Genomic DNA, 27,577 nt, shown 5'->3' on the forward strand with positions numbered 1-27,577 from the left:
TATTCAACAACACTTTAAAGACAAATCAAAGGTACTCTTCAAAGCATCAAATCACCAAATCTCGTTAAGCTTTGTTGGATCAAGCCTAAACGCTCCATAAGAGTTCTTCAGCAACACTTTGAAGACGGATTAAAAGTACTCTTCAAAGTATCAAATCACCACATCTCGCTTCACAATACACGCCCAAATTCGCGTTCTTGCAAAGCACAAATCTTGGCTTGATTACTAAAATAAATCAAGTCACCATACATCAAATCCAAGAGAAGAATCAGAGGATTGCCAAATCTTTTGAAAGAATATATTACATAAAGATTGTACCCATTCATATATTTAATAAAATCATATATTTGTACACATGTAATTGTTTAATTTCAGGTGCACAAAATTGTGTCTACACCTATATATGCATGCCTCTAGCACATTGTAGAGAGGAGATAAAGAGAGGCCATAAGAAAATATCAGCCAATGGAGTACCTTTTTTACCTGCTACTAATTTCTTTTTGTTGGGCATGTCTGCACGTGCTCAACGCATCCGTTCTACTTCGCCGGAAGTCCGGATGCACCATCCTCCCACCTGGCCCTCGCCAATTGCCGATAATCGGAAACATATTAGCCCTCGGTGACAAGCCCCACCGAACACTTGCTAAACTCTCACAAACTTATGGACCTTTAATGACCCTCAAGCTTGGTAGGATAACCACAATAGTCATCTCCTCTCCGAACATTGCCAAAGAAGCACTACAGAAACATGACCAAGCCTTGTCTAGCAGAACAGTCCCAGATGCTGTTCGTGGACACCACAAAAACTCAATCTTATGGTTGCCTGCGTCGAGTCATTGGAAATTTCTCAAAAAACTCACTGCCACACAAATGTTCACTTCGCAAAGGCTTGATGCCAGCCGAGCCCTCCGTGGAAAGAAGGTTCAAGAATTGCTAGAATATGTTCATGAAAAGTGCAACAAGGGACATGCTGTCGACGTTGGTAGATCTGTTTTCACAACTGTCCTTAATTTAATTTCAAACACCTTCTTCTCTCTTGATATAGCCAATTACAATTCTGATTTGTCTCAAGAGTTCAGCTATCTTGTGGTGGGTGTCATGGAACAAATTGGCAAGGCAAATATTGCCGACTATTTCCCAATACTTCGATTAGTAGATCCACAAGGTATAAGACGAAAGACGAATAATTATTTGAAAAGATTAACTCAAATTTTTGATAGTATCATCAACGAGAGGACACGACTACGTTCTTCTTCGGTTGCATCCAAGGCAAGCCATGATGTACTTGATGCCCTGCTGATTCTAGCCAAAGAAAACAATACTGAATTGAGCTCCACTGACATACAGGTTTTGCTTCTGGTAAGTATTGAGATTAGATTATCTAATTGATAATTATGACCAAGTTTTTCTGCACACTAACCTTCAGTTCAGAAATTAATTATCTTACGTATTTAGGATTTTTTCATTGCGGGCACTGACACTACCTCAAGCACAGTAGAGTGGGCAATGACAGAGTTATTACTGAACCCTGATAAAATGGTCAAAGCCAAAAATGAGCTCCAACAAGTCGAAGGACCAGTTCAAGAATCAGACATCTCCAAGTGTCCTTACCTTCAAGCAATAGTCAAAGAGACATTTCGGCTGCACCCACCAGCACCACTCCTGCTGCCCCGTAAAGCCGTATCCGAAGTAGAGATGCAAGGCTTCACAGTGCCCAAAAATGCACAAATACTAATCAATATTTGGGCAATAGGAAGAGATCCAACCATATGGCCAGATCCTAATTCGTTCAAGCCTGAAAGGTTCTTAGAATGCCAAGCTGACGTGAAAGGAAGAGATTTTGAGCTAATTCCATTTGGAGCAGGAAGAAGGATTTGCCCTGGATTGCCTTTGGGCCACAAGATGGTGCATTTGGCGTTGGCATCTCTCATCCACTCTTTTGATTGGAAGATTGCTGATGACTTGACACCAGAGGATATAGACACGAGTGAAACGTTTGGGATTACATTACATAAGAGTGAGCCTCTCCGGGCTATACCCATGAAAACGTGAACTTATTTCTCTACAATGTTACCATGGCCTCTGGGACGAGGTATGAGATATTATTACGTTCTATTCCCTCTGCTGGATTTGGACAGGGTACGCCTTGTAACTAACCGGGAGAACTGTTTCCCGAAATTAGAAATATAAAATAAAAACGGAGCTGTCCAAACTTTATTGACTCTGATAAGGGGAAGTTGAATCTGATATTTTCTGTTATGTTTATGGGTTTCTGGTCTGCTTTCTCTCCCTCTTTCTACTGTCTCCTCTTTATTTCATTTTCTTTTCCTTTCATTAGCTTATCTCCTGCTCACTCTTTGATTATTCGGCACAGAAATCATAGTGCATCGCCCATCGCTTGTGGATTGTTTTTTTCTTTTTCATTATCGCTTGAGCACTACCGTTATGATTTTCTTACCTCATTTTTTTAAAAAAAAATTCTCTGCTTTCTATAAACACCCTCCATCATGGATGGGTTTAGTGTTTTTTTTTAGGATCCATTCTCTCTTTTTCATGGTCGGACAGTAATGGATGTTTGGAGAATTGTTTGAAGGCTAGATTTCAAAGATTTTAGATTTAAGACTCCATTTTAGTGGCTAGAATATTTAATGTAGATTGGTGGTTTTAGATGTTAATTAAAAAAACATGTTATTGTTGATGGTGTAGTGTATCATGTGAAACAAGCTTGTATGAAAAAACATCATTTGTAGGTTTGGTTGCCTTTTTATGCTTGTAGCAAAAAATGGGAGACAATTTGACAATATAAAATTTAAAGCTTTCAATCAACGATTGTGGTAGTTTATATGTATGGTAGCCATTCAAATAGTTACGTAAATAGTTACAAGTAATATTAATTTTGTTTATATATATATATATATATATATATATATATATATATATATATATATATATATAAGTTCACGTTTTATCTTCGGATTTGATATAGAAAATAGTGCTAACACAGCCAAAGGGAAGAATAGCATGCAACATCCAACTTTTGAATTTCTTCTACGATAAACTAAGTGATTAATTATTTTCCCTGTTTCTAAGAACAAGAAATTCAAACATCACACAGTCTGAGTAAAACATGGTCTGGACATCATCAGTTTCGAAATACAGTTTTCTTTTGGCTTGGCGGGATTCATCCGCAGATATTGTTGACTGTAATGAAGAGCTTGCTGACATCATGGATCCAGGTGTGATCCTTACGTTGGGAGAGGTTTTCTGGGGTGGCTGGACTGCTTAGTGGTCCGGTGAAGGAGCTGGACGAAACTGCAGAAGCAACTGTGGAAGCAACCATGGAAGATGCTGAAAACTTGTGAACACTTTTCTGATTTCTTCTAGATTAATGGCATCCATTTCTTTCTGAAGTAACCCTCATGAAGTATGAATCATCATGATGCAAAAGATTTGTTTCTCCAATTCCTTTAGTTTTTGTTCTTCCACCTGCTTTCTCCTCCCTTTCAAAATATACCATCAATTCCTTCCACGTCCTATGCGTTGCAAACCCAGAAATGATCGATGTCCACGATACCAAATTATTCCTCTCCACCGAAATATCCTCAAAAAAATTTCAACACTCACTATGGAACCACATCTTGAATATGTATCTATAATTGACTTGGCAATACTTATATCAAACACCTTAAACCATGTTTTCTTTGTATATCCATGGATCAAGCTGCAAACTTGATTTCCTTATAATCGAATTTGGAGACCATCCATCTTCCGATTCTTCTTCAATTATGAAGTACCAAACCCAACTTCTTTTTACTTGAAGAAAAAAGGACTGGCTTTTTTCTTTTTAAGGAAAATTGGCTTCTAGATTAGGGAAAGGAAAATGGAGTACTGGGCAGAGAAGCCTATGCAGGTGAGGGCAATCAAGGCTTTAGGAAAAGGGTTTGATTTGAGGAGTGATTTCAGATTGAAATTTGAAAAAAGAACGAGCAGTAATAACGAAAGGAAGGTTGTGTTTCTGAGGGCCTTACTGTTTCCAAGTAACTAAATTTATCTCAGGCATTTCATCAAATAGAAGCACAGGATCACCTGAAACCCCAATTTAAAAGAGCACTTTGTACATAAACATGACATTAAAAACCCACTTTGAATGTAAGACCATGAAGAAAATCACCAGCTAGTGGTGGTGGTGGTGGTGGAGGCTCTGTTGATGGTGGTGGTGGAATGTCCTCAACAAAACTAACTTCCCAGCTGACTATAGCCACCTAACTAACCAACAATCACGTGTGAAAATCAAAAATCCAAATAACTAACTGCATTAATTAGTTGTTGCTGCTAGTTGTAGCTTTCTGTCTTCAATACAAGAATTCGTGCTAAAATCTATAAACTGCTCATTCAATTCTTTCAAACCTTCCCCTGTTGCATCCTCTTGAAACAGATCGAACCATTTGACTAGTCCCATTACCACATCTTTATTACCCTTCTTCATGATTTTTCTATCCAAAATTGCCACTAGTTGCACCTTAAAACGACCATACTCATCCATCCTTGGTAATTCTATAGCCACTACAGCACTACCTCCCACCTTTTTCTCAAGAAATGAGACACGAAACACTGGATGAATAGAAGAATCTGCTGGCAATTATAGCTTGTAGGCTATTGGCCCAACCTTTTGTATAATTTTACTTTGTTGTTTTCCACCATTGTCTACTATTAAATGATGAAATAATGTATTTCCTTAAGGTTGACGAATTAAAAAGAAAGAAATAAGAAGAGAGAAAACTACAGAAATAATGACATTCTTTTATTACTTGATCATCATGTTTCTTACAATTCTTCCTTTATACAATTCCATTTCAACTAACTACCCGTTAACTAAAAAAACTAATTGTCATCTAACTTCCCAGATGACATAACTACCTAACTAACTAACAATCACGTGTGAAAATCAGAAATCCAAATAAAAAGTTCTTGGTAAATGGTAAGTGCATAATCTAGTAGCATATAAAAAGTTCTCTAATGACTCTCATCATCTCGCGCGCTACTATTCAACTTTGATAATTGGCTTTTTTTGTTTCACTATTTATATATCTATACATAAGGTGTACATTGAAGCTCTTTGTGGTTGGCTATCCAAGTTTTCTTCTCCAAAAGTTAAATCTTACTCTAGTGGCAACTTTTTAATCCTTGAGGGTGTTTGGTTGCGTGGTTGCTTCTGCGTTTGAAGCAACCACAGCAACTCACCTGTTTGGTAATGCTCCAACAGCAGATTTCTACTGGTGGGGCCTATTGTTAATTGTGGCATGGCCACAGGTTTGCAAGAAGCAGCAATTTGTTGCTTCTTGAGCTGGAAAACTCATGATCCACTGTTCCGGTCAGACCGGTCCAGTTCAACGCTAAAAATGCATTGAACTTATGAATTAATGAAATCTCGACCCTTAATGTTGGAGAATATATCTTAATAGTTAAATCTACAATATTTAAATTAAAAACCATCAATATTAATATATATTTTTTAATATTATTTTATAACCTCAATTTCAAAAGCATTTTTAACCAAACACATTAAACTACTTTTTCTTCAACCTCAATTTCAACTACAGTTTTAACCAAACATCTATTTTTTCAAACCAACCTCAACTAAAAGTACTTTTTATAAAACAACTTTTTTCAAATCACAACCACAACAGCTACCGCAATACCAAACACACTCATATAGAATAAATCGACCACTATTGCTAGTAAATTTCATGATTGGTTAGTGTTGTGATGTGCACGATGTTGAATGACGGGTTTTCCTCCTTGATTGAAGGGTTTTGGGATTAATCATAAAATTATGATTTTGAAGGAGTTGACACCTAGTATCATGGTCACTAAAAAACCTAATGGTCTACGAGAGTTTTATGAGTAAAAACTATTCAAGCGGAATACTTTTCTGTATTGATTAAGTTCAATATATATACAAGATACATTGGGGTTCCCTTATAAATCAGAGAATGATAAGGAATGACAGCTAATTGAATGTAGATTGATACAAAATATTCTTACGTATCTTTCCTACTTATCTCAAGATACAGCTTTCCTATTTACATCAAAACACTATTAATATAATTTCCAACACTCCCCCTCAAGTTGGAGAGTAAATATCAATAACTCCCAACTTGCACATGAGCTGTTTGAACTTCTCTTTTCCCAAAGCTTTTGTAAACACATCTGCTAATTGTTGTGAGGAAATCACGTATTAAGTAGCAATTTCACGTCTTAAAATTTTATCCCGAATAAAGTGGCAATCCATTTCAATATGTCGAGTTCTCTCATGAAACACAGGATTTTTTGCAATGTGTAAGGCAGCTTGATTATCACAATGAAGAGTAACAGGATCTGAAACTGGCATATGTAAATCTGTTAATAAATGTCTTAACCAAGTAAGCTCACAACATGTACCTGCCATTGCTCTATATTCAGCTTCCGCACTTGATAAGGAAACTGTCTTTTGCCTTTTGGTTCTCCATGAAATTAAAGAATTTCCAAGGAATACAATACCCATTGGTGGAGCGGCGAGTGACAGGACAACCCACCCAATCAGAGTCATAAAATGCCCTTAAGTGTAATGAGTTATTTGAATGAAGAAGCAAACCTTGACCAGGAGCTGATTTTAAATAACGAACAACTCGAAGAGCAGCAGCCATGTGAGGTTGACGTGGTTCATGCATGAATCGGCTGAGAATGTGAACTGAATATGTGATATCAGGTCTAGTGATGGTTAAGTAAATTAATCGACCAACTAGACGCTGGTATATACAAGGATCTTTGAGCAATTCTCCTGTATTTGAAAGTCTGCATTCTTCCATAGGAAACTCAACTGGTTTGGCACCCAAGTATCCACTGTCTTTGATAATTTCCAAAGCATATTTGCGCTGAGAAATGTAAATGCCTTTCTTGGAACGGGCTATTTCAATGCCTAAGAAGAATTTCATATCACCAAGGTCTTTGATGCGGAAACGAGTATGAAGGAACTGCTTTAAACCTTTGATGGATTCAATGTTGTTCCCGGTTATCAAAATGTCATCCACATAGATCAATAGGATAGTAAGAGATGTGTCGTCTCTTTTGATGAACAAGGAATAGTCGGCTTTTGACTGAAAAAAACCAGCAGCAAGAACAGCTTCTGTGAACTTAGAGAACCACTGTCAAGACGCTTGTTTAAGGCCGTATAGTGACTTGTGGAGGCGACACACAATGTTCTCCCCCTGTCGCCGAAGACCAGGAGGAGGAGACATATATATTTCTTCCAATAAATCACCATTTAAGAAAGCATTGTTAACGTCTAGCTGATGTAAAGGCCAGTTCAGACTGGCAGCAATAGCAAAGAGGTAGCAGACAGTGACCATTTTTGCAGTGGGGGAAAAAGTATCATGATAATCAATTCCAGCAGTTTGTGTGAAACCCCGAGCGACCAGGCGAGCTTTATAGCGCTCAACAGACCCGTCAGCCTTGCGTTTGATGCGATCACCCATTTACAACTGATCGGGCGTTTGCCAGGGGGCAAAGGAACAAAGCTCCATGTCTGATTGTCAATGAGAGCTTTAAGCTCAGAATTCATAGCTTCCTGCCACTTAGGATCAGTCATAGCAAGTTCATATGAAGGAGGTTCCTCATCACGACTAACATTGGCAATATAACAGAGATGTGATGGAGAATACCGATTATAAGAAATAAAATGACAGAGAGGATACTTTGTACCTGGTGTAGGTGCAGACGAGGCCAAGAACAATTGGTGTGGAGGCAGAATCACCTGCGAGCAAACATAATCCTTGAGGCGGACGTTGGCTTCTCGAGGGCGTTGAGGATGGCGAAATGGCTGATCAGGAATAACCAGAGTAGGTTCAGGAAAGACAGGGTCATCCGGCTGAACAGGGGTTTGCTGTGCAGCTGGTGGAGTTAATGGAGTAGAGGAAGGTGGCTCAGGAAGAGAAGGACTGAGTCGGTTGGTGCAGGTGAAGAGGATATGGGGGGCTCAAAGGGGTCGATGATGACTGATGAGGGAGGAAGATGGGAATAAGAATCAGACAAAATAGGAAGAGGAATAGACAAGGCTGGTGGATTGTGTGCTGGAGGATTGACTTGTGGTGGATGATAAAAGGTGTCTTCAAGAAATACCACATCCCGATTAGTGAAAATTTTCTGAGTAACAAGATCATAAAGTTTGCAAGCCTTTTGTCCCATAGGGTAACCAAGAAAAATGCATTTTGTGGCACAGGGAGAAAATTTTAATGATGGATTGACTATGGTTGCAAAAGCAATACATCCAAAAACTCGCATGCGAGAATAATCAGGAAGTTTGTTGTAAAGAATCTCAAATGGTGTTTTTTTGTGAAGCAACAGAGTAGGAAGGCAATTAATAATATGGACGGCAGTAAGAATACATTCTCCCCAGAAAGTAAAGGGTAAATGAGATTGAAAATGTAGAGCGCGAGCAGTTTCAAGGATGTGTCTATGTTTGTGCTCAACGACACCATTTTGCTGAGGTGTATATACACAAAAGTGTTGAAAAAGAACACCTTCCTCAAGAAAAAAAAATTTTAATGAAAGAAATTCAGCCCCATTATCAGAATGGAGTTTTTGAACTTTTGTATTGAATTGAGTGTGAACATAATGAAAAAACTGACGAAGTAGAGTTTGTGTCTCACTCTTGTTACGCATTAAAAAACCCATGTAAAACGAGAAAAATCATCCACAATGGTCAAGAAATAAAAAGCACCAGAAATAGAAGGGGTTTTATAACGACCCCAAATATCACAATGAATAAGAGAAAAACACTTCGAAGTTGAAATTGAACTAGAAGGAAAAGGTTGACGAATTTGTTTTGCCAATGGACAAACATCACATTTATGACTGGAATCAAAATTAAATTTAAGCAAATTATCAGCTAAAAATTGTAAACGATTAGAAGAAAGGTGACCCAATCGGCAATGCCAAAGATTGGATGAGATAATCAAATTGCAAGCAAAACGGGTAGAAGGAGGAGTTGAAGCCAACGCCACAAGGTAATAGAGGTCATCACGTCGCTTACCCACACCAATCATCGTCCTCATAGCCAAGTCCTGCAAAATACACCAAGATGGAAAAAAAGTCACTAAGCAATGTAAATCATCGGTTGTCTTGCCAACAGACATAAGATCAACTTTAAAGCTTGGCACACAGAGGACATTATTCAATTGAAAAGAATTGTTAAATTGAATTGAGCCAGTCACAGTAATTTTAGCCACGTCTCTACTAGGTAAGGAAACAGGTGCCAAAGATTGATTCTTGTCGACATGCTTTAATAATGTGGGAGAAGAAGTAATATGATGGGTTGCCCCACTGTCAAGTATCCAGTGATTGTGAGCAACCGGTAATAAACCTGATGTATGTTTAAAGGTTGAGTCAGCAACAACATTAGCCTGTGGAGTGACAAGCTTGGTGGTCAAGGCACTAAGTATCTGAACATATTGATCCTCAGTTAAGTTGGGCAGAGAGACCTGGAGTTCTGAAAAGTTGGATTAAAATCCACTTGATTTGCAGAGGGGTTACCAGATGCAGAGTGTGAGTTATGCCTGTCATAGCCTTGGTGTTGGTGTGGTGCCTTTTCTTTACTTTTTGGATGACCAGGAGGGTAGCCAATTAATTTGTAAGAGGTTGCTTTCCTGTGATACATATCACCACAGTAAGTGCACTGAAAAGGCTCTTTATTACGTGAATTATTTGATTGATTCCCATGAACTTGATTATTGTGCCGACCCTTAGACATGTTGTAATTGCCACGCACAGCCATGGCTGCTGTATTTGATGGTATGGTGACAGCAGCCCCCAACTCTCATTGTTTTTCTTCCTACACAACAGAGGCATAAGCTTGACAAACCGATGGTAAAGGGTTCATCAGTAAAATCTGACCTCTTGCACCTGAATATGACTCGTTGAGTCCCATGAGAAACTGTATAAGTTTGGTTCGATCATTATGCGCACCACAGGTACATGTTTCTGAATTAAAGGATACAAGCTCGTCCCATAAACCCTTCAATTTTGTGTAATATGCTGTAACTGACATCTGACCTTGCTCAATCCTATAGATGTCGCGTTAAACCTGAAAAATACAGGGAGCATTGCCTAAAGAAAATCTTTCACGAAGATCTTCCCAGATGGCATGAGGAGTGTTGCATGAAAGAACAGAATCGGCTAACTCTGGTTCAAGAGAATTTAGGATCCATGAAAGCACCATGTCGTTGCAGCGCTGCCAAAGGGCATGTTCTTCAGGATTTGAAGCCTCATGGGGTTCTTTGATTTTTCCAGTAATAAAACCTGTCTTATTCTTGGCACTTAGAGAAATTTTCATGGCACAGTGCCAAGAATTATAGTTGTCACCATTCAATCGTTTTGAAACAAGAAGCAAACCAAGGTGATCTGAGTGGTGGAGGAATAATGGAGAACCAAGGGTGCTGGGAGCAGAGGATGAATCGCCAGAACTCAAGAAATCAATATCATTAGCAGCCATGATTTTAAAAGAGAAAAAGGAAGGCAAGGCAGAGACGCAACAAACAGATGCGTTGAAGAAGAAGAAAAAATAGGGTTAGGTTGTAGCCTGCTCTGATACCATATGAGTAAAAACTATTCAAGCGGAATACTTTTCTGTATTGATTAAGTTCAATATATATACAAGATACATTAGGGTTCCCTTATAAATCAGAGACTGATAAGGAATGACAGCTAATTAAATGTAGATTGATACAAAATATTCTTACATATCTTTCCTACTTATCTCAAGATACAGCTTTCCTATTTACATCAAAACACTATTAATATAATTTCCAACAAGTTTGGATAAGGGGACTAGTTGTGCAAAGGAAAAACACATTACTCTCAATGAACCATACCTATGGTAAGATGCATTATTGATTGGTCCTTTTGCTAGGTCGTGTTTATATTTGTTGGTATTTTCTAAGGTTCAAGGCAGATCTCTCTTCGTAAGAAAGTCTATGTCTTATCGAGTTAAATCATAAATATTCTAGGGCCTAAATCTTAGCATCACATTTATTTTCTACTTTGTATCCTTAATATCTGAACATACTTTACAGTGTAATTTTATACCCTCAAATAATAAAGTCTATAGCTAATTCCTAATATTTATTGTTATTAATTCATTTAATTTAATACCAGGTATATGCATTACGTTGTAAAATTCATACCCTGAATATTAATTAAACAAATTAATTTTTGTGATATTTTTGAAAATTTAGCCAAATCGTTATGGATAATCGTAATTTGGTTATGATATCCATTTTTTATTTTTAAAACATGGTAAAAATACAATTGTTTTTATAAAATATACATGGAAATGTTTTTGAATTTGCTTGTATGCACACACAAAAAAAACATATTTTTTTTTAAATAATGAATTTTGGATTTCTTTTTTTGAGTTAAAAATGAAAACATGATGTTTTTAAGAGATACTTGGCCATACAAAAAAACAAATTGATAATTTTTGTCCTAACAACTCAATCAATCACAAATCATCATCGAACATTTCCAAAACCATATGCACAATGAATATTTTGTCCCAAAAACTAACAATTTATCAAATAAATGGTTTGGGTTTAGGAATCGACCTTCCATGGTTGTTGTGGTTGTTTACCTTTCAAGGCTGCTAGGTATTCCCGGCAGCGCGTGGAACCACACACCATCACTATGAAAGCATGGAATCATACGTTATTTCTATAAAGGAGGAGCACTTAGTGAATCTAAAACTCATCTATCTCCTCTTTGATTCTTCACTGACGGTGCAACAAACAAACACTTATAGACAGAGCTCTGACCTATTGAAGTTTCAGTCTTCTTCTTGTATTTCAGTCCAGATCTGTCCCTTCTCCCTACTTCTGTGTTTTAATGATGATACTGGTGGGAGATAATTTTACAAGGTCTAAAACTACTATATACCCTCTTCAACTTCCCTCTAGCAGATCCACAAATAGATCTCTGTAGAGGGAGCTTTACTACGTTGAAGTTTAATCTATGCTCTTGTTTTTCAGCCTAGATATGTCTTTTCTCCCTACTACTGCGTTTTAGAGATGCTACTAGTAGGAGAAAGTTTTACTACGTCTGAAACTACTACATCCCTTCTTAGATTCCTCACTAGTAGTGTCATAAATAGATTTCTGTAGAGGGAGTTCTGCTATTTGAAGTTCAATGTCTACTCTTATTTTTTCTTCACAGTTGGTTGCTACTTCTACTGCTTGTAAGGGCTGTTTTGTGATGATTTTAGGGTTGTCTTGGGGTGACTTGGAAATGGAATTTTCTGGTACGGAAATGGTCGCTTAGATGTTGTTTTAGTGATTGAGGCTTTATATGGTTTGGGGTCTGTTTTAAGTTGTTTTTGTTTGGGGTCTGTTTTAAGTTGTTTTAAGTTCAATGTCTGGGAGGTCTATTGATGACAGTGTTCATCTCTGTCTAGGCTGCTTCGATTAGGGTTTTGTGTTGCTTTTATAGGATCAATGAGGAGGCTTTAGGACTTATGAATTAATGAAATCTCGACCCTTAATGTTGGAGAATATATCTTAGTCATTCACTGAAGCTCAAGATAAATGTTTGTCCTGCTGTGCAACTCAAAAAGGGAGGACCAAGACGGTGCTGAGTCTGTTTTTTAGAGAGAATCTGCATGTGTTTATAGTGACTTTAAAGCTAGAATTTTGGCTAAGAGTGAAGTACAAATACCATAGTATAAGTTGACATAAACTTTGTGTGGTACGGTGAAGGGATGGGGTAGAAATTAGGGCTGAAAAGTGAGAACTTGGTCATCTTTTTCTCTTGTTTTAATAGGAAGAAAACAAGGAATAGTGAAATTATATTATTTTTTTTAATTTGGTCCCCAAACCTTAGAACGTTGCAATGGAACTTCCAATCAGCCCTAATCTTTTGGATTCCTTACAATTCCACCCTTGACCTTATTTGATTGGACCCTTAAATTTATGCTCTTTTTACAAAGTGATCATTGATTTTGAAACTCTTCAATTTGACCCTAATTGACCTTCAAACTTCTAATTTCTTATAATTTTATCTGTGATGTCATCCAATTAATCTTGAAAAAATTAAATTATCTCTAATATAATTTTAAAGTGAATTTTTATATTTCCAATACAGGAGTCGGTTCTTGTTCACAATAACATCGTTAATCTTCCGAGCTTTCTTCCTGGGGTTGCTCTTCCCTACATAGAGCATTTCTAACTATATTCTGGCATCTTTCGCAATTGCTTTTGCAATCGCAGTGAATTTACGCATATGAACTTCCCTTGCTCTATCTGCATTAGGAATTAATTAGTTGAAAAATTCATGAGTAATGTGTGTATGAGATTCCTATGCATCTTTCAGCTTGTTGTTTAGTTTATAAACCCGTTTCAAGTTCAGAAATTTGAATTCCTCTGCTGTCAAATGTATGCATTAGATGATGCCGATAGAGAATTGAGATGAAGAGTGTATTTTAGTTTCATAGTATATGTATGTAAAGAGAGCAAAGCTATACCCAAGACAAGGATTGTCATAACCCATTTTTGAGTTATTCCCCAATTCACATTTTTTCCTCTCTTAAAAAATAATAATAATAATAATAATACAAAAAAATCAAAAAAATATTATCAAAAAATATAACAGTGAAAAGAGGATGTCAGAACGCTCAGAAAATAGTCAAAATTTGGTTGGGGAGGTTTAAAAAACACAAAAATTAAAATTTGGCAGTATTTCATTGACTGATGATAGCCCTGTTGACAAAAAAAATTCAATTTGAGGAAGAAAAGTTCAAAATTAGATGTTGGTGGACTCAATTAAATTATATTGAAGGTTTAATTGAATTTATGGAGGGTTTAATTGTAAGAAAAAATTGATTTTGGAGTTAATTTGGGCTTTAATTGGAAGAAATTAAAGTTCTAGGGTCAAATTATAATTTTTGAGAATTAATTTGGTCAAATCAGGGGCTTAATTGCATAAATATTGAAGTTTGATGGCCAATTAGGGACTTAATTGAAGAAATTCGAGACCAAGGACCAAACTGCAAAACGCGCGCACATTGAAGGATTGACTTGTAATCTGGCGCTTTGGCGCCAGTTTTCATTTAAATGAAACGGCGCGTTTTAGGAAAAACGACGCCGTTTCATGCATTAAAAAAAAAAGATGAAACGGTGTCGTTTTGAGGCGGCACTGTTTCTTCTTCTTCTTCCCCTGGACGTGCAGCAGGGGAAGAGAAGTTTTGTTTTCTTCCCCTTGTCTCTTCCTCCCACGTGCTTTTAAGCCAGAATCAGACGCCACCCGCCTCATGATGAGATGCCAGAGCAGCCGTGCCCCGCAAGCGACGCCTCCATTGGCCACCTCGGCCGGCACCGCAGCAGTGCAGGAGACGTGCGCCCCATGCATGGGCAGCGATGGGACGGGGCAGGGTCGACCCCGCTCCCCCTACCCCTATAAATAGTGACCCGAAAGGAAGAAAGAAAGGAGGAGAAAACGGCAGAAAACAGGGGAGGAGGGCCGAAGAAAAAAAAAACAGAGACAATGAGAGAGTGGGGAGAAAGACAGAGACCGAGAGAGAGACAATTGTTTTTTTGAGAGAGAAAGGGGAGGATGAAAGGAAGGAAACCGCAGGTTATTTTTGAGAGAAAAGAAGAGTGAAGAGAAAAGGAATCAAAGGCAGCAGAAAAAAAAACAGGGGAGAACAGAGGAGGAAGAAGGAAGAAAAAAAAGAGGGAGAGAGGGGACCGGAGCAGCAACAGAGGAGGAATCGAAACGAAAACAGAAAAAAAGAGACCACCGCCACCTTCAAACCCAGAATTCCAGCAGCTGCCACCGCTCCTCTCAGCCGCTGCCACCGCCACCTTCAACCAAGAATTCCAGCAGCTGCCACCGCTCTTCTCAGTAGCCGCCACCGAGAATAGTCGCCAGCACCACCGTCAGCTCAGCCATCCGAGATCAGCGCCTCAGGTAAATTCCCTTTCCCCCCTAGCCGCCGGTCCTAATTCATCTTCTTGCCTGCAGAACATGCACTGTGCACGTTCTGCATGCAAGAAGAAAATAATTAGTCGGTTACTGTGCATGCGCACAGTGACCGGCTACATGGGTTTCTTCCCTTCTCCAGTGGGCTGGAACATCAGCCCAGCCCGCGCGGCTGGGCTGAGTCCCGCCCCTTTTTGTTTCGGGCTGGAACATCAGCCCAGCCCACGCGGCTGGGCTGAGTCCAACCTTGTGGCTGGGCCAATACATGCCCAGCCCAGTCCATTTCATTTTATTTCTTTTCTCCTTTTTGTTTTGTGTGTTTTTTTATTATCTATATATATTTTTTGAAAGTTGTGATTTTCCCACGGATTTTTCTACGTCATTTCGACTAATATTGGTTTTTATTTTTATATCTTAAAAATACAAATCCAGTATTAAAAAATACCCGGTTTTCAAAAAAAAAAAAAAAACCTTTGTTTTCATGCATATGGCCAAGTCTTTCAAAGCTAAAAATCATATTGTATTTTTTATACAATAAAGAAAACTCAAAAATAATAATATTATTTTAACATGCATTTTGGCTTTAATAACCAGTTTATTAAAAGTCATAAGAACTTGGCCAATATTTCAAAAAAAAAAATATTTTTGTTTTGTTTTATTGTCTGGGATTACGAATTTATACGTAAAACGTATTCCCGATTTTAAAAAGGTAGTTCTTTTATAGACATTAGGCCGGTTAGATTTTTACCCCATAAGATAAGAACCTCCTTACTGAGGAGGGCTTTTCTTGAACCCTAGACAGACCAACATGATAAGACCTTAGATTTTTATCAGACAATAAAACAATGCAGCTTACCTTAGGTAGGGCGTATTTGGGGTGCTAATACCTTCCCTTTACGCAACCAGTCTCCGTACCCAATCTCTGAGACTAGTTAGGGTTCCTAGTGACCAAAATACTAGGTGGCGACTCCCATTCCATTTTTCACCGCTAAGAGACAAAGAATTTCTTGTCTCCCCATATTTACCAGATATATATCCATACATTGAGGGTGGACGATCGCCGCTACTATCCAATTTAAACCAACAAACAGAAGTGGGGTAAGAGCCGAAGAGGATGCCTGCTTAGGCCTTGGGATTTGCCTTGTGTTAACCAAACTGGTCACGGTCACCAAGAAAAAAAGCTAATGAGTGACAATCATCCATCTAAAACATTTCACCTAAAATTTCATGAAACTAGATGGCTGTTGGAAAATCTGTTAAAATCATATTAATTAATGGACATATCCAAGTTAAAAATGAAACGATCGGGAATAATTACATTACACAAATCTCGGCCTCTCCAGGCTATCCCTATCGAAGTGTGAACTTACTCTGCATTCGGCAATGCTACCATGGCCATTTGGAGAGCTGCAAACCTGCAAAATGATGTATATTTAACCATCATAATCGTTAGAAAATGTTGGATTGTCGATGAATATTACGTGGCTTGGGTTGTCGATGAAGACCAGCAGGAAGCAACAAGGTAGAAGGTCTCAGCATTTGAGGCCAACTTCCACTCTTCCATTAAACTTGTGGGCACAAATCAGCAACAGGAACATGATATTGTCAGAGTTCTAATCAGATTGATAGAGTTCCTTTACTGTTTTAAGAAAAATAGCAAAACAGGAAGTGGGCCAAGAGGATACCTGCTTTGCTTAGGCCTTAGGACTTGCCTTGTGTTAACAGTCGGCAAAGGACACCATTCACGTTCTTTTTTTTTTTTTAGTTTAAAGTGGCTGTCCGGGCCAACTTGAGCGCACCTCGACTAATCCCACGGATCCTGAAGTTAACGACCATGTAAGCCTCCAGTGGCCATCATATGAGCAACCACAGGGCTCGAACCTGAGACTACAGAGGGAGCAAACCTCTTGGTCCCAATCTCTTACCACTGGGCCACCACCTAAATGGTTACACCATTCACGTTCTTAACTATTGTTGTCGTTGATATCCTGCCACCAGCAATCATCTTTATTTTTAGATTTAATTCATTATTTATAATGACTAATAAAAAAGTGGAAGTTGCTTTAAACTTGGGCTTGATTCATTAAGAATTATAGCCCATTATTTTATCTATAATGATGAGAATTAATTTTGATTATTATCGAAATTAGTTTTTCAATCTTTTATCTTCAAAAATTCACTATAAAAATAGAGGTGAAAGAAAAGTCTTGAACAAGTTTTTTTTTTTAATTTTTACATATTTTTCTCATCTTATTTTTAGTGTTTTTCTTCTTTTTTTCATGCTTTGGATATCATCCCAAATCTACAGCTAACGTTTACTTTGTTGAGATATAATTGAGTCATTTTACTTTTATTAAAAGATATTGTTTAAAAGTGCATCTAAATTAAAATGGTGTTATTGAAATCTTAGAAGACATATTGTAAATATCTTAGTTCTATAGAGTGAGTATCAATTAATTTTAAAGACAAATAATTCATCTTTAACAACAACAAAAATTTTATTATTTTAAAGTGCTTCAATAAGTAATTATTTTTTTATGTTTAATTTAAAAATAAATATTTTTATTATTGGAATGCATATAAGGTATTAATTATAAATTTTGAATATATATTTAGTATGCATAATAAAATTTTATTATTATATTTCTGTTGAAATTTATCATAAATTTTTATTTTATATAATTATGATTTTAAACTTGTATAAATTCTGGGTTTTTTTTAAATGTTTTGAATTCCCTTTTAATACATTTAAAAATTTTAAAAACAATTAGAAAAGGAGAGACTTGACTCTGTTGAACAAATAAAAGATAAGAGAAGGGACAGATTTTTCCGGGTTCTGCTTGTCAATTATTTGGGGTATTGTGCAAGTTCACCCCGACAGCCTTTTCTGGAAAACAAATTGATTCGTTTGAGTGCGTGTGTGTGTGTAACACAAAAAAAGAAAGTATCTCTAATATGAAAGTGTTTTTAAGTATCATAATTTTTTAATTAAAAAACAAAATGATATTCTTTATGATTAATCAAATAACATAAAAAAAAAAAACAAAACAAAACAAAACCCATGCTAAGCTGAATATAAGATTTCAAGTTAATTTCTAATTACTCAAGAAAATGAAGTGACTATGCTATAAATGTGTTTTCAAGTATCATGATTCTTTTAGTTGAGAAATAAAAAAATATTGTTTATGCTTGATAAAATAAATTAAAAATAAATAAAAAGGTAATAAAGCTAATTTTTTTAGTAAAAACAAAAGATAAATGTAAATATAAATATTTTATTTTATATGTTTTGATTTATTTTATGTTAGAGGCTAATTTGCGTTGTTAATAAAAAAATAGATTTTGTTTTTATAATTAAACTATTTAAATATAACTCATTCATATAAAATATGAGAGGAAAAAAATAAAAAATTAAATTTAATAATCTCTTTAAATTATTATTATGAAATTAAAAAAAATCATTGTAAAAGATCAGTAACCATTAAAAAAAATAAGAAAAACAATTTAAAAATAAAAGAGCCCAAACACATTTACGCTTGGAAGGCCAAGCTTGCCGATGCAGGCGGTAATATAATAAGAATAGCAGCAAGCACCAAAAAAGAGAATTGGCCGAAATAGGGTTAAAACACACACAAAGAACCATAAAATCTTATTTTTATTTCCAAAATATTAATCTGCTAAGTTCTTCCTCCATTATAAAAGGTTTGCAAGTCTTTATATAAGCATGAAACTTGAATAAAAAGGCAAGAAGAATCAAAATCCTAATCATCTTTTCCCAACCCCTCATCTTCTTCATCTTTTCTCAATCATTGATTCTCAACTTTCATTCTCTCTTACATGCATGTCTTCTTCAATTGTTCTTATAAAGCAAAAGCTCAATCCTTCAATCTAATCACAATAAATTTTATTCACATGTGTTCCGGAACCTCTTTGTATTAAAGAAAATTGTTCCATCTCATTTAATAAATTTATGAACTCTGCTGTTTATAAAGTTCCATCAAATTCAGAGATTTTAATATAAATTCAGAAATCTCTAGTTCTTTTCTTTCAAGATCAAAAGGTTGTTTCCTATGCTCTTGCATTTGGAATGGGTTTATGATACTACATAAGGATCCATGGTCACTTTCTTCCTGTCCTTGTTAATGTAGGTCCTTTCGTTTTAATTAACAAGTTAATTCTAAAATATGTTTCTGCATGTCCTCTATCATGAGCTTCTAAACTTCTCCCGAGAAGAACCTCTTAATCCCTTCCTATCAGACCATGTCTGACTCTTCATTGTCTTCCCACTATTAGGGGTGAGCAAAAAAACCGGAAAACCGATTAAACCGAGAAAACCGGAAAAAAAAAAAACCGATTAAACCGATTAAATTTTTGAAAAAGCCGGCCGGTTCAGTTCGGTTTCGGTTTTATAACCGAAAAAACCGAACCGAACCGAAACCGAAAAAAAACAGAGCAAAACCGAAAAAACCGAGCCAAACCGAAAAAACCGAGCCAAAACCGGAAAAAACCAAGCCAAAACCGAAAAAACCGAGCCAAACCGGTTTTTGCCCTAAAAAACCGAACCGAACCGAATCGAAACCGGTCGGTTTGACCCGGTTTCGGTTCGGTTTCGGTTTTTTTTTCAAAAAAAAAATATTTCGGTTTGGTTACTTTTTTTGATAAAAACCGAACCGAACCGAAAATGATCACCCCTACCCACTATAGTTGTTTAACAGCATATATTAAGCAAAAATGACCTAGGATTGTAACACATAGCAAACAATAACCTAGAATCTTTGGGCTATGATACCAATCAATACAGGCAAAAGCATGACAAGGATAACAAAAAGTATATAAAATAGAAAATTGGTTGAAATAGGGTTAAAACACAAATAATCCTAAAATCTTTTTTTTTTATTTCTAAAATATTAATTTGATTATTTATGCCTCTTTAGAAGGCTTACATGTCTTTATATAGGCCAAAAACTGACCTTAACAAGGTAAAGAAAATCAAAATCCTAAAATTAAAAAAAAATAAAGATAGCTAATAATAAAAAAATTTAGAAAAAAATAACAAAACTGAATAAAACAAAATCCTTAGAACCTAATTTGAGGACAACCATGTAGTAGATGAATCGATAAAAAATTAAGCCTGATCCAACGATAGGATCAAAAGTTTTGGTCTCTTTTAGTCACTATATCAATATGGCATAACCAAACATTCTCTTGAGTTGTTGATCCTTAAAAGCATTTGTTATGCCATACACATAGTTTATTTATGACAAATGCCCGCCTAGTTATGACAGATCTCCATAAAACTACTTGCAACCCTTAGTTTCTACTAGTCTAGCTATATCTCCCATGTTTGGAATTTTTTTTTTTGAGTTTTCCACTTTACTTCTTTTTTTTTTCTAAACAATTGATTGATCATCTACTGGATTGTTTTTCAATCACCTTTAGTCATCAGAAAAACATGGTTCAAGTTTGAACCATCCAAACCTATTTTCCTCCTTATTTTCACTTGAAAACACTATAAGAGTTTAATAAATCCATTAAAACCCCCAAAACTCTTTAATCAGTTCAAAAAAGTAAAAATCAACTGAATAAAAAAAATTAATAGACTTTTTTTGAAATGATTATAGAAAAACATCACTTTTATTAAACTCTTCTCTATAATATGAATTATTAATACAAATATCGGTCCAAAATATTTTGAACCAAGCACTTTCTCTCTCTTAGATATTTTTTTATAACCTTTTCTCTTCTCTCTCCATATCCATGAACCAAAACATGAAAAAAATAAAGTTTTGGCATCGAAACGTGAATCACAAAAATAACAGGGATAAGAAGATAAGAAAAAAAAACTTTAGGGATTAAATTGAAAATTTTCATGCAAAGATCTAAATGGGGTATGTTTTATTGTTCTTTGTCAAATGTTATCTTTTTTTTTTTTAATTCCTATCTTAGACCTGGAATATATAAAATGTGATTTTACAAAACTGACAACCAACAAATCTTCGACTACTGGAAAACAAAAGCAATGTAAAAAAAAAAATATATATGGTAATATAACCTGTGAGGATTGAATTGTAAGTTTTAAAAGCTTGATTAACAAAAAGGAAACTCGACTGCTCAAATGAACAGGCGAGTCCACAATGCATTGCATGGTGAGGCGTGCTATATATACAACACACACACACACACACACACACTCTCTTCAATTTTTCTACCAATATAATTCACTTTTCTTTTCACTTTGTATGGACATTCTATTCGAGGATTAATCGTATTATTTGGACTAATTACTCTTAATTAATGTGTTCTCCTATGCTTTCTTCCTCATTTCTCTCTCTATTAAAAAACGATTATTAATATAATTCTTCTAGCCAATCTTTATAAAATTCACTATTTTTTTTTATGTATTTACACCTGAAATAAATATATAAGTATTAATCATAGAAAACAACGATGGTTTATGATAAAATTGATCAAAAGAAAAACTGAATAAAAAAATCAATCAAGCTGGAGAAGTTTTTGATTGACTAAGAGAGTTGAAATATCATTTGATCAAGTAATCAAAAATCATGATCGAACTAATTAAGAGAAAATGATCGATGAATAAAATTTAAACATGCGTGATAATTAAAAAAGAGTTTTATTCAAAACGAAAAATCATATGATATCAAAGAAGTTTATTTTTTTAATAATGGTAAGTGTTTTCTTAGAAACGTGAAGAACATTTATACTGATGCAGAAACGTTAAGAGCATGTATATTGATACGCATGCCTCTGCCTGCAATGAAGGCGGATTCCCTTGCTAATTGTTTCCCTAAGGAAGGGTAGACGTGTCATTTCATCCAAGGATCCGGTCTATATTAGTGATGGCGCATATTCAATATTGATCGATGATTTCACAGCTTGGTCTGGTAATTATTTTTTGTCCAGAGAAGTTCATTATCTCATGTTATGTTCACCTGGTTTAATTTCAAGCTTAAAATTTGTTTTGGTTCACGTGCTACATCCTATTTATATAAATATGATGTTAAACAACTAATTTAATTAAAAACATTAAAAAATAAGAATCAAATTTAATTTAAAAGAAAAAAATAGAACGAATTTTTGCAAAAACTATAATGAGAGTATACTTCTAATCAAAAGCTTAATTTTTTTTATTCATGCATTTCTATTTTTTTATGAAAAAGTGTTTTTTTAATGAAAAGTATTATTTCATATGGCTACTTTTCATGAAGAAGTTTCTATTTCAGACCATCGATGAAGACCAGCAGGAAGCAACAAGGTAGAAAGTCTCAGCATTTGAGGCCATCTTCCACTCTTCCATTAAACTTGTGGACACAAATCAGCAACAGGAACATGATATTCTCAGAGTTCTAATCAGATTGATAGAGTTCCTTTACTGTTTCAAGAAAATTAGCAAGTCATTACTCTTGCAACGCCTAAAATGTGTTTATATTTTTGACGTGAACCTTTAGGACTTCATAGTTAGGTCTGATTTAATGAATCTTACAGCTAGATCAGAACTTTGATTTTGTCGTGTTTTTTAAAAGTAAAATTTAATCTGGGACAAAATTGTACAGAGGAGGAGCTGGCTTCGTATGTTCAAGATGACTCGAAACCGGAGAATATGGACGGAGAATATTTGAGGCCCTACTTCCAGTCTTCCATTAAACTCGTGGACACAAATCAGCAACAGGAACATGTTATTGTCAGAGTTCTAATCAGATTGATAGAGTTCCTTTACTGTTTCAAGAAAATTAGCAAGTCATTACTCTTGCAACGCCTAAAATGTGTTTATATTTTTGACGTGAACCTTTAGGACTTCATAGTTAGGTCTGATTTAATGAATCTTACAGCTAGATCAGAACTTCGATTTTGTCGTGTTTTTTAAAAGTAAAATTTAATCGAAAATACATTAAATGATATTTTTTAAAAAATATTTTTTATATTAACATATAAAAATTATAAATCAATATCTAAAAATTTTTTTGCCTAATATTTTTAGAAATTTTTAGTCAGAATCACATGCTATTATTTGTCTAATATTTTTTTATCAAACAACAGTGAATGATTGAAATATCGGTGTGTAAATTTTTTGAATTTTAAAAATTTAATTTTGAATTTATATTCACCTCAAAAACAAAGTTTTAAAAAAATCCATTTCAAACTCCAAAAAAAACCTATATATGCATGCCTCTAGCACATTGTAGAGAGGAGATAAAGAGAGGCCATAAGAAAATATCAGCCAATGGAGTACCTTTTTTACCTGCTACTAATTTCTTTTTGTTGGGCATGTCTACACGTGCTCAACGCATCCGTTCTACTTCGCCGGAAGTCCGGTTGCACCGTCCTCCCACCTGGCCCTCGCCAATTGCAGATAATTGGAAACATATTAGCCCTCGGTGACAAGCCCCACCGAACACTTGCTAAACTCTCACAAACTTATGGACCTTTAATGACCCTCAAGCTTGGTAGGATAACCACAATAGTCATCTCCTCTCCGAATATTGCCAAAGAAGCATTACAGAAACATGACCAAGCCTTGTCTAGCAGAACAGTCCCAGATGCTCTTCGTGTACACCACAGAAACTCAATCTTATGGTTGCCTGCGTCGACTCATTGGAAATTTCTCAGAAAACTCACTGCCACACAAATGTTCACTTCGCAAAGGCTTGATGCCAGCCAAGCCCTCCGTGGAAAGAAAGCTCAAGAAATGCTAGAATATGTTCATGAAAATTGCAACAACGGACACGCTGTTGACATTCGTCGATCTGTTTTCACAACTTCCCTTAATTTAATTTCAAACACCTTCTTCTCTCTTGATATAGCCAATTACAATTCTGATTTGTCTCAAGAATTCAGCGATCTCGTGGTTGGTGTCACGGAACAAATTGGCAAGCCAAATATTGCCGACTATTTCCCAATACTTCGATTAGTAGATCCACAAGGTGTAAGACGAAAGACGAATAATTATTTGAAAAGATTAACTCAAATTTTTGATAGTATCATCAACGAGAGGACACGACCACGTTCTTCTTCGGTTGCATCCAAGGCAAGCCATGATATACTTGATGCCCTGCTGATTCTAGCCAAAGAAAACAATACTGAATTGAGCTCCACTGACATACAGGTTTTGCTTATTGTAAGTATTGAGATTAGATTATCTAATTGATAATTATGACCAAGTTTTTCTGCACACTAAACTTCAGTTCAGAAATTAATTGTCTTACGTGTTTACATCAGGATTTTTTCATTGGGGGCACTGACACTACCTCAAGCACAGTAGAGTGGGCAATGACAGAGTTATTACTGAACCCTGATAAAATGGTCAAAGCCAAAAATGAGCTCCAACAAGTCGAAGGACCAGTTCAAGAATCAGACATCTCCAAGTGTCCTTACCTTCAAGCAATAGTCAAAGAGACATTTCGGCTGCACCCACCAGTTCCACTCCTGCTGCCCCGTAAAGCCGTATCCGAAGTAGAGATGCAAGGCTTCACAGTGCCAAAAAATGCTCAAATACTAATCAATATTTGGGCAATAGGAAGAGATCCAGCCATATGGCCAGATCCTAATTCGTTCAAGCCTGAAAGGTTCCTAGAATGCCAAGCTGACGTGAAAGGAAGAGATTTTGAGCTAATTCCATTTGGAGCAGGAAGAAGGATTTGCCCTGGATTGCCTTTGGGCCACAAGATGGTGCATTTGACGTTGGCATCTCTCATCCACTCTTTTGATTGGAAGATTGCTGATGACTTGACACCAGAGGATATAGACATGAGTGAAACGTTTGGGCTTACATTACATAAGAGTGAGCCTCTCCGGGCTATACCCATGAAAACGTGAACTTATTTCTCTGCAATGTTACCATGGCCTCTGGGACGAGGTATGAGATATTACGCTCTATTCCCATTGCTGGATTTGGACAGGTACGCCTTGTAACTAACCGGGAGAACTGTTTCCCGAAATTAGAAATATAAAATAAAAAACAGAGCTGTCCAAATTTTAGATTTAATGTAGATTGGTGGTTTTAGATGTCGATCGTATTGGTTGTAGTAAAGGCTCTATTTGTGGGTTATGCGTTGTTAATTGGATGATAATTCATTGGTTGTAGTAAAGTTTTTGGGGTTTTTATTTGTGGGTTATGCGTTGTTAATTGGATGATAAATCAGCTAGCAACTTTTGATGATTTTCAATTTTAATGACAAGAAAAAATTTCCGCCCCCCTGCCTTCACATTTGTTTCTTTGGTATGCCTGCCGCGGTATAATTTGGTAGATGAAAGAGTAAAACCTAGTTATACTTTTCGTATTGGGCTTTTACTGTGATACAGAATTTCTAAGAACATGAAATTCAAACATCACAGCGAGTCTGGGTAAAACATGGTCTGGACGTCATCAGTTTCGAAATACAGTTTTTCTTTTGGCTTGGCGGGATTCATCCGCAGATATTGTTGGACGAAACTGCTGAAGCAACTGTGGATGCAACCATGGAAGATGCTGATTTATTTATCTGCACGTGGGTCAGGGAGCTCATCGTCAGCCCTGTCCTCAAACACGTAATCGACCACGATGTCGCATCAGTTCAAACTGTATTGTTTTATGTTTAGAGAAAAATGAAAAAATGGAAATCATTTTCAAATCAAACCAGTTCTAGGATAGTCTTTACACATTTGAACACTTTTGAATTATCATGAAAAAACTTGGTGACACTTTTCTGATTTCTTCTAGATTTAATGGCTTCCATTTCTTTCTGAAGTAACACCATCATGATGCAAAAGATTTGTTTCTCAATTATCGTTAATTGAGAAAAAGCTCATTCCTGGAATACCTATATTATCACTATGGAACCACATTTTGAAAATGTATCTACAATCGACTTGGCAATACCTGTATCAAACACCTTAAACCATGTTTTCTTTGTATATCCATGGATCAAGCTGCAAACTTGATTTCCTTATAGTCGAATTTGTAGGCCATCCATCTTCCGATTCTTCTTCGATTATGAAGTACCAAACCCAACTTCTTTTTACTTGAAGCAAAAAGGACTGGCTTTTTTCTTTTTAAGGTTCAACTGGCTTCTAGAAAAGGAAAAGCACTGGGAAGAGCAGCCTATGCAGGTGAGGGCAATCAAGGCTTTAGGAAAAGGGTTTGATTTGAGTAGTGATTTCGGATTGAAATTTGAAAAAATAATGAGCAGTAATAACGAAAGGCTGGTGCTTTTGGATGAGAATAACAGAAGGAAGGTTGTGTTTCTGAGGGCCCTACTGTTTCCAAGTAACTAAATTTATCTCAGGCATTTCATCAAATAGAAGCATAGCATCACCTGAAACCCCCATTTAAAAGAGCAGTTTGTACATAAACATGACATTAAAAACCCACTTTGAATGTGAGACCATGAAGAAAATCACCAGCTAGTGGTGGTGGTGGAGGCTTTGTTGATGGTGGTGGTGGAATGTCCTTAACAAAACTAACTTCCCAACTGACTATAGCCACCTAACTAACTAACAATCACGTGTGAAAATAAAAAATCCAAATAACTAACTGCATTAGTTGTTGCCGCTAGTTCTAGCTTTCTGTCTTCAATACAAGAATTCGTGCTAAAATCTAGAAATTGCTCATTCAATTCTTTCGAACCTTCCCCTGTTGCATCCTCTTGAAACAGATGGAACCATTTGACCAGTCCCATTACCACATCTTTATTACCCGTCTTCATGATTTTTCTATCCAAAATTGCCACTAGTTGCACCTTGAAACGACCATGCTCATCCATCCTTGGTAATTCTATAGCCACTACAGCACTACCTCCCACCTTTTTCTTAAGAAATGAGACACGAAACACTGGCAATTATAGCTTGTAGGCTATTGGCCCAACCTTTTGTATAATTATAAAAGGGCTATGAAACCTGGGATTCAGCTTGATGCTCCTTAAAGCTACACCTGTTTGTCTATAAGGTTGTAGCTTAAGAAATACTTGGTCTCTTAGTTGAAATTCCCTTTCGAACCTGTTTTTGTCTGTGATCTGTTTCATTCTATGTTTGGCTGCCTCAAGCTGAGTCTTTAACACTTGATCCATGTCGAATCTTTGTTGAGTCATATCTTTCATAACAGCTACTACAGTAACTTCTTGTGCAATTAGCTCTCTTCTGGGAGGATGATAGCCATACAAGGCTTTGATTAATGGACTCATCCTTATAGAATAATGATAACATAAATTGCACCACCGTTAAGCTAATCATAGCCAATAAATTCATTTCTTAGGATTATGCATAGTCATGTATCTCAAGTAAATCTTCAAACACTGATTGACTTGCTCAGATTGGCCATTAGTTTGAGGATGATAAGAGAAGCTTATTAGCAGCTTGACCCCTGGTAGTATAAACAATTCTTTACAAAATAAACTTGTGAAAATCATATCTCTATCAATAACAATAAAAGTTAATAATCCATGGAACTTATAGAAATGATCCAAAAATAGTTGAGTAACATCCTGAGCTGTGAAAGGATGTTTAAGAGTAATAAATGCCCATGCTTGATGAATTTGTCAATGATCACCAATATGGTAACCTTCCTTTGTGATTATGGAAA

The 27,577-nt window shown here is 36.1% G+C and overlaps 1 protein-coding gene across 6 annotated transcripts in view; it reads left to right on the top strand.

Moving 5' to 3' along the window:
- Positions 1-418: 418 nt before the first annotated feature.
- LOC7494017 (cytochrome P450 76T24) overlaps positions 419-27,577 on the top strand; it is a 41,792-nt gene continuing 14,633 nt past the window's right edge. The window contains exons 1-2 of one of the 6 annotated variants that reach the window (XM_024595154.1): positions 424-1,347; positions 1,456-2,265. In XM_024595154.1, coding sequence (XP_024450922.1) covers positions 466-1,347; positions 1,456-2,052 — 1,479 coding nt within the window. In that variant the 5' untranslated portion in view covers positions 424-465 and the 3' untranslated portion in view covers positions 2,053-2,265. Of the gene's footprint in view, positions 1,360-1,455; positions 2,266-23,191; positions 24,140-24,240; positions 25,215-27,577 lie in introns of those variants that run through there. The other 5 variants (XM_006388325.3, XM_052450546.1, XM_002301270.4 and 2 more) reach the window with 5 other exon arrangements.

The sequence above is a fragment of the Populus trichocarpa genome, chromosome 2 (assembly GCF_000002775.5).
Source record: "Populus trichocarpa isolate Nisqually-1 chromosome 2, P.trichocarpa_v4.1, whole genome shotgun sequence".
Classification (NCBI taxonomy): domain Eukaryota; kingdom Viridiplantae; phylum Streptophyta; class Magnoliopsida; order Malpighiales; family Salicaceae; genus Populus; species Populus trichocarpa.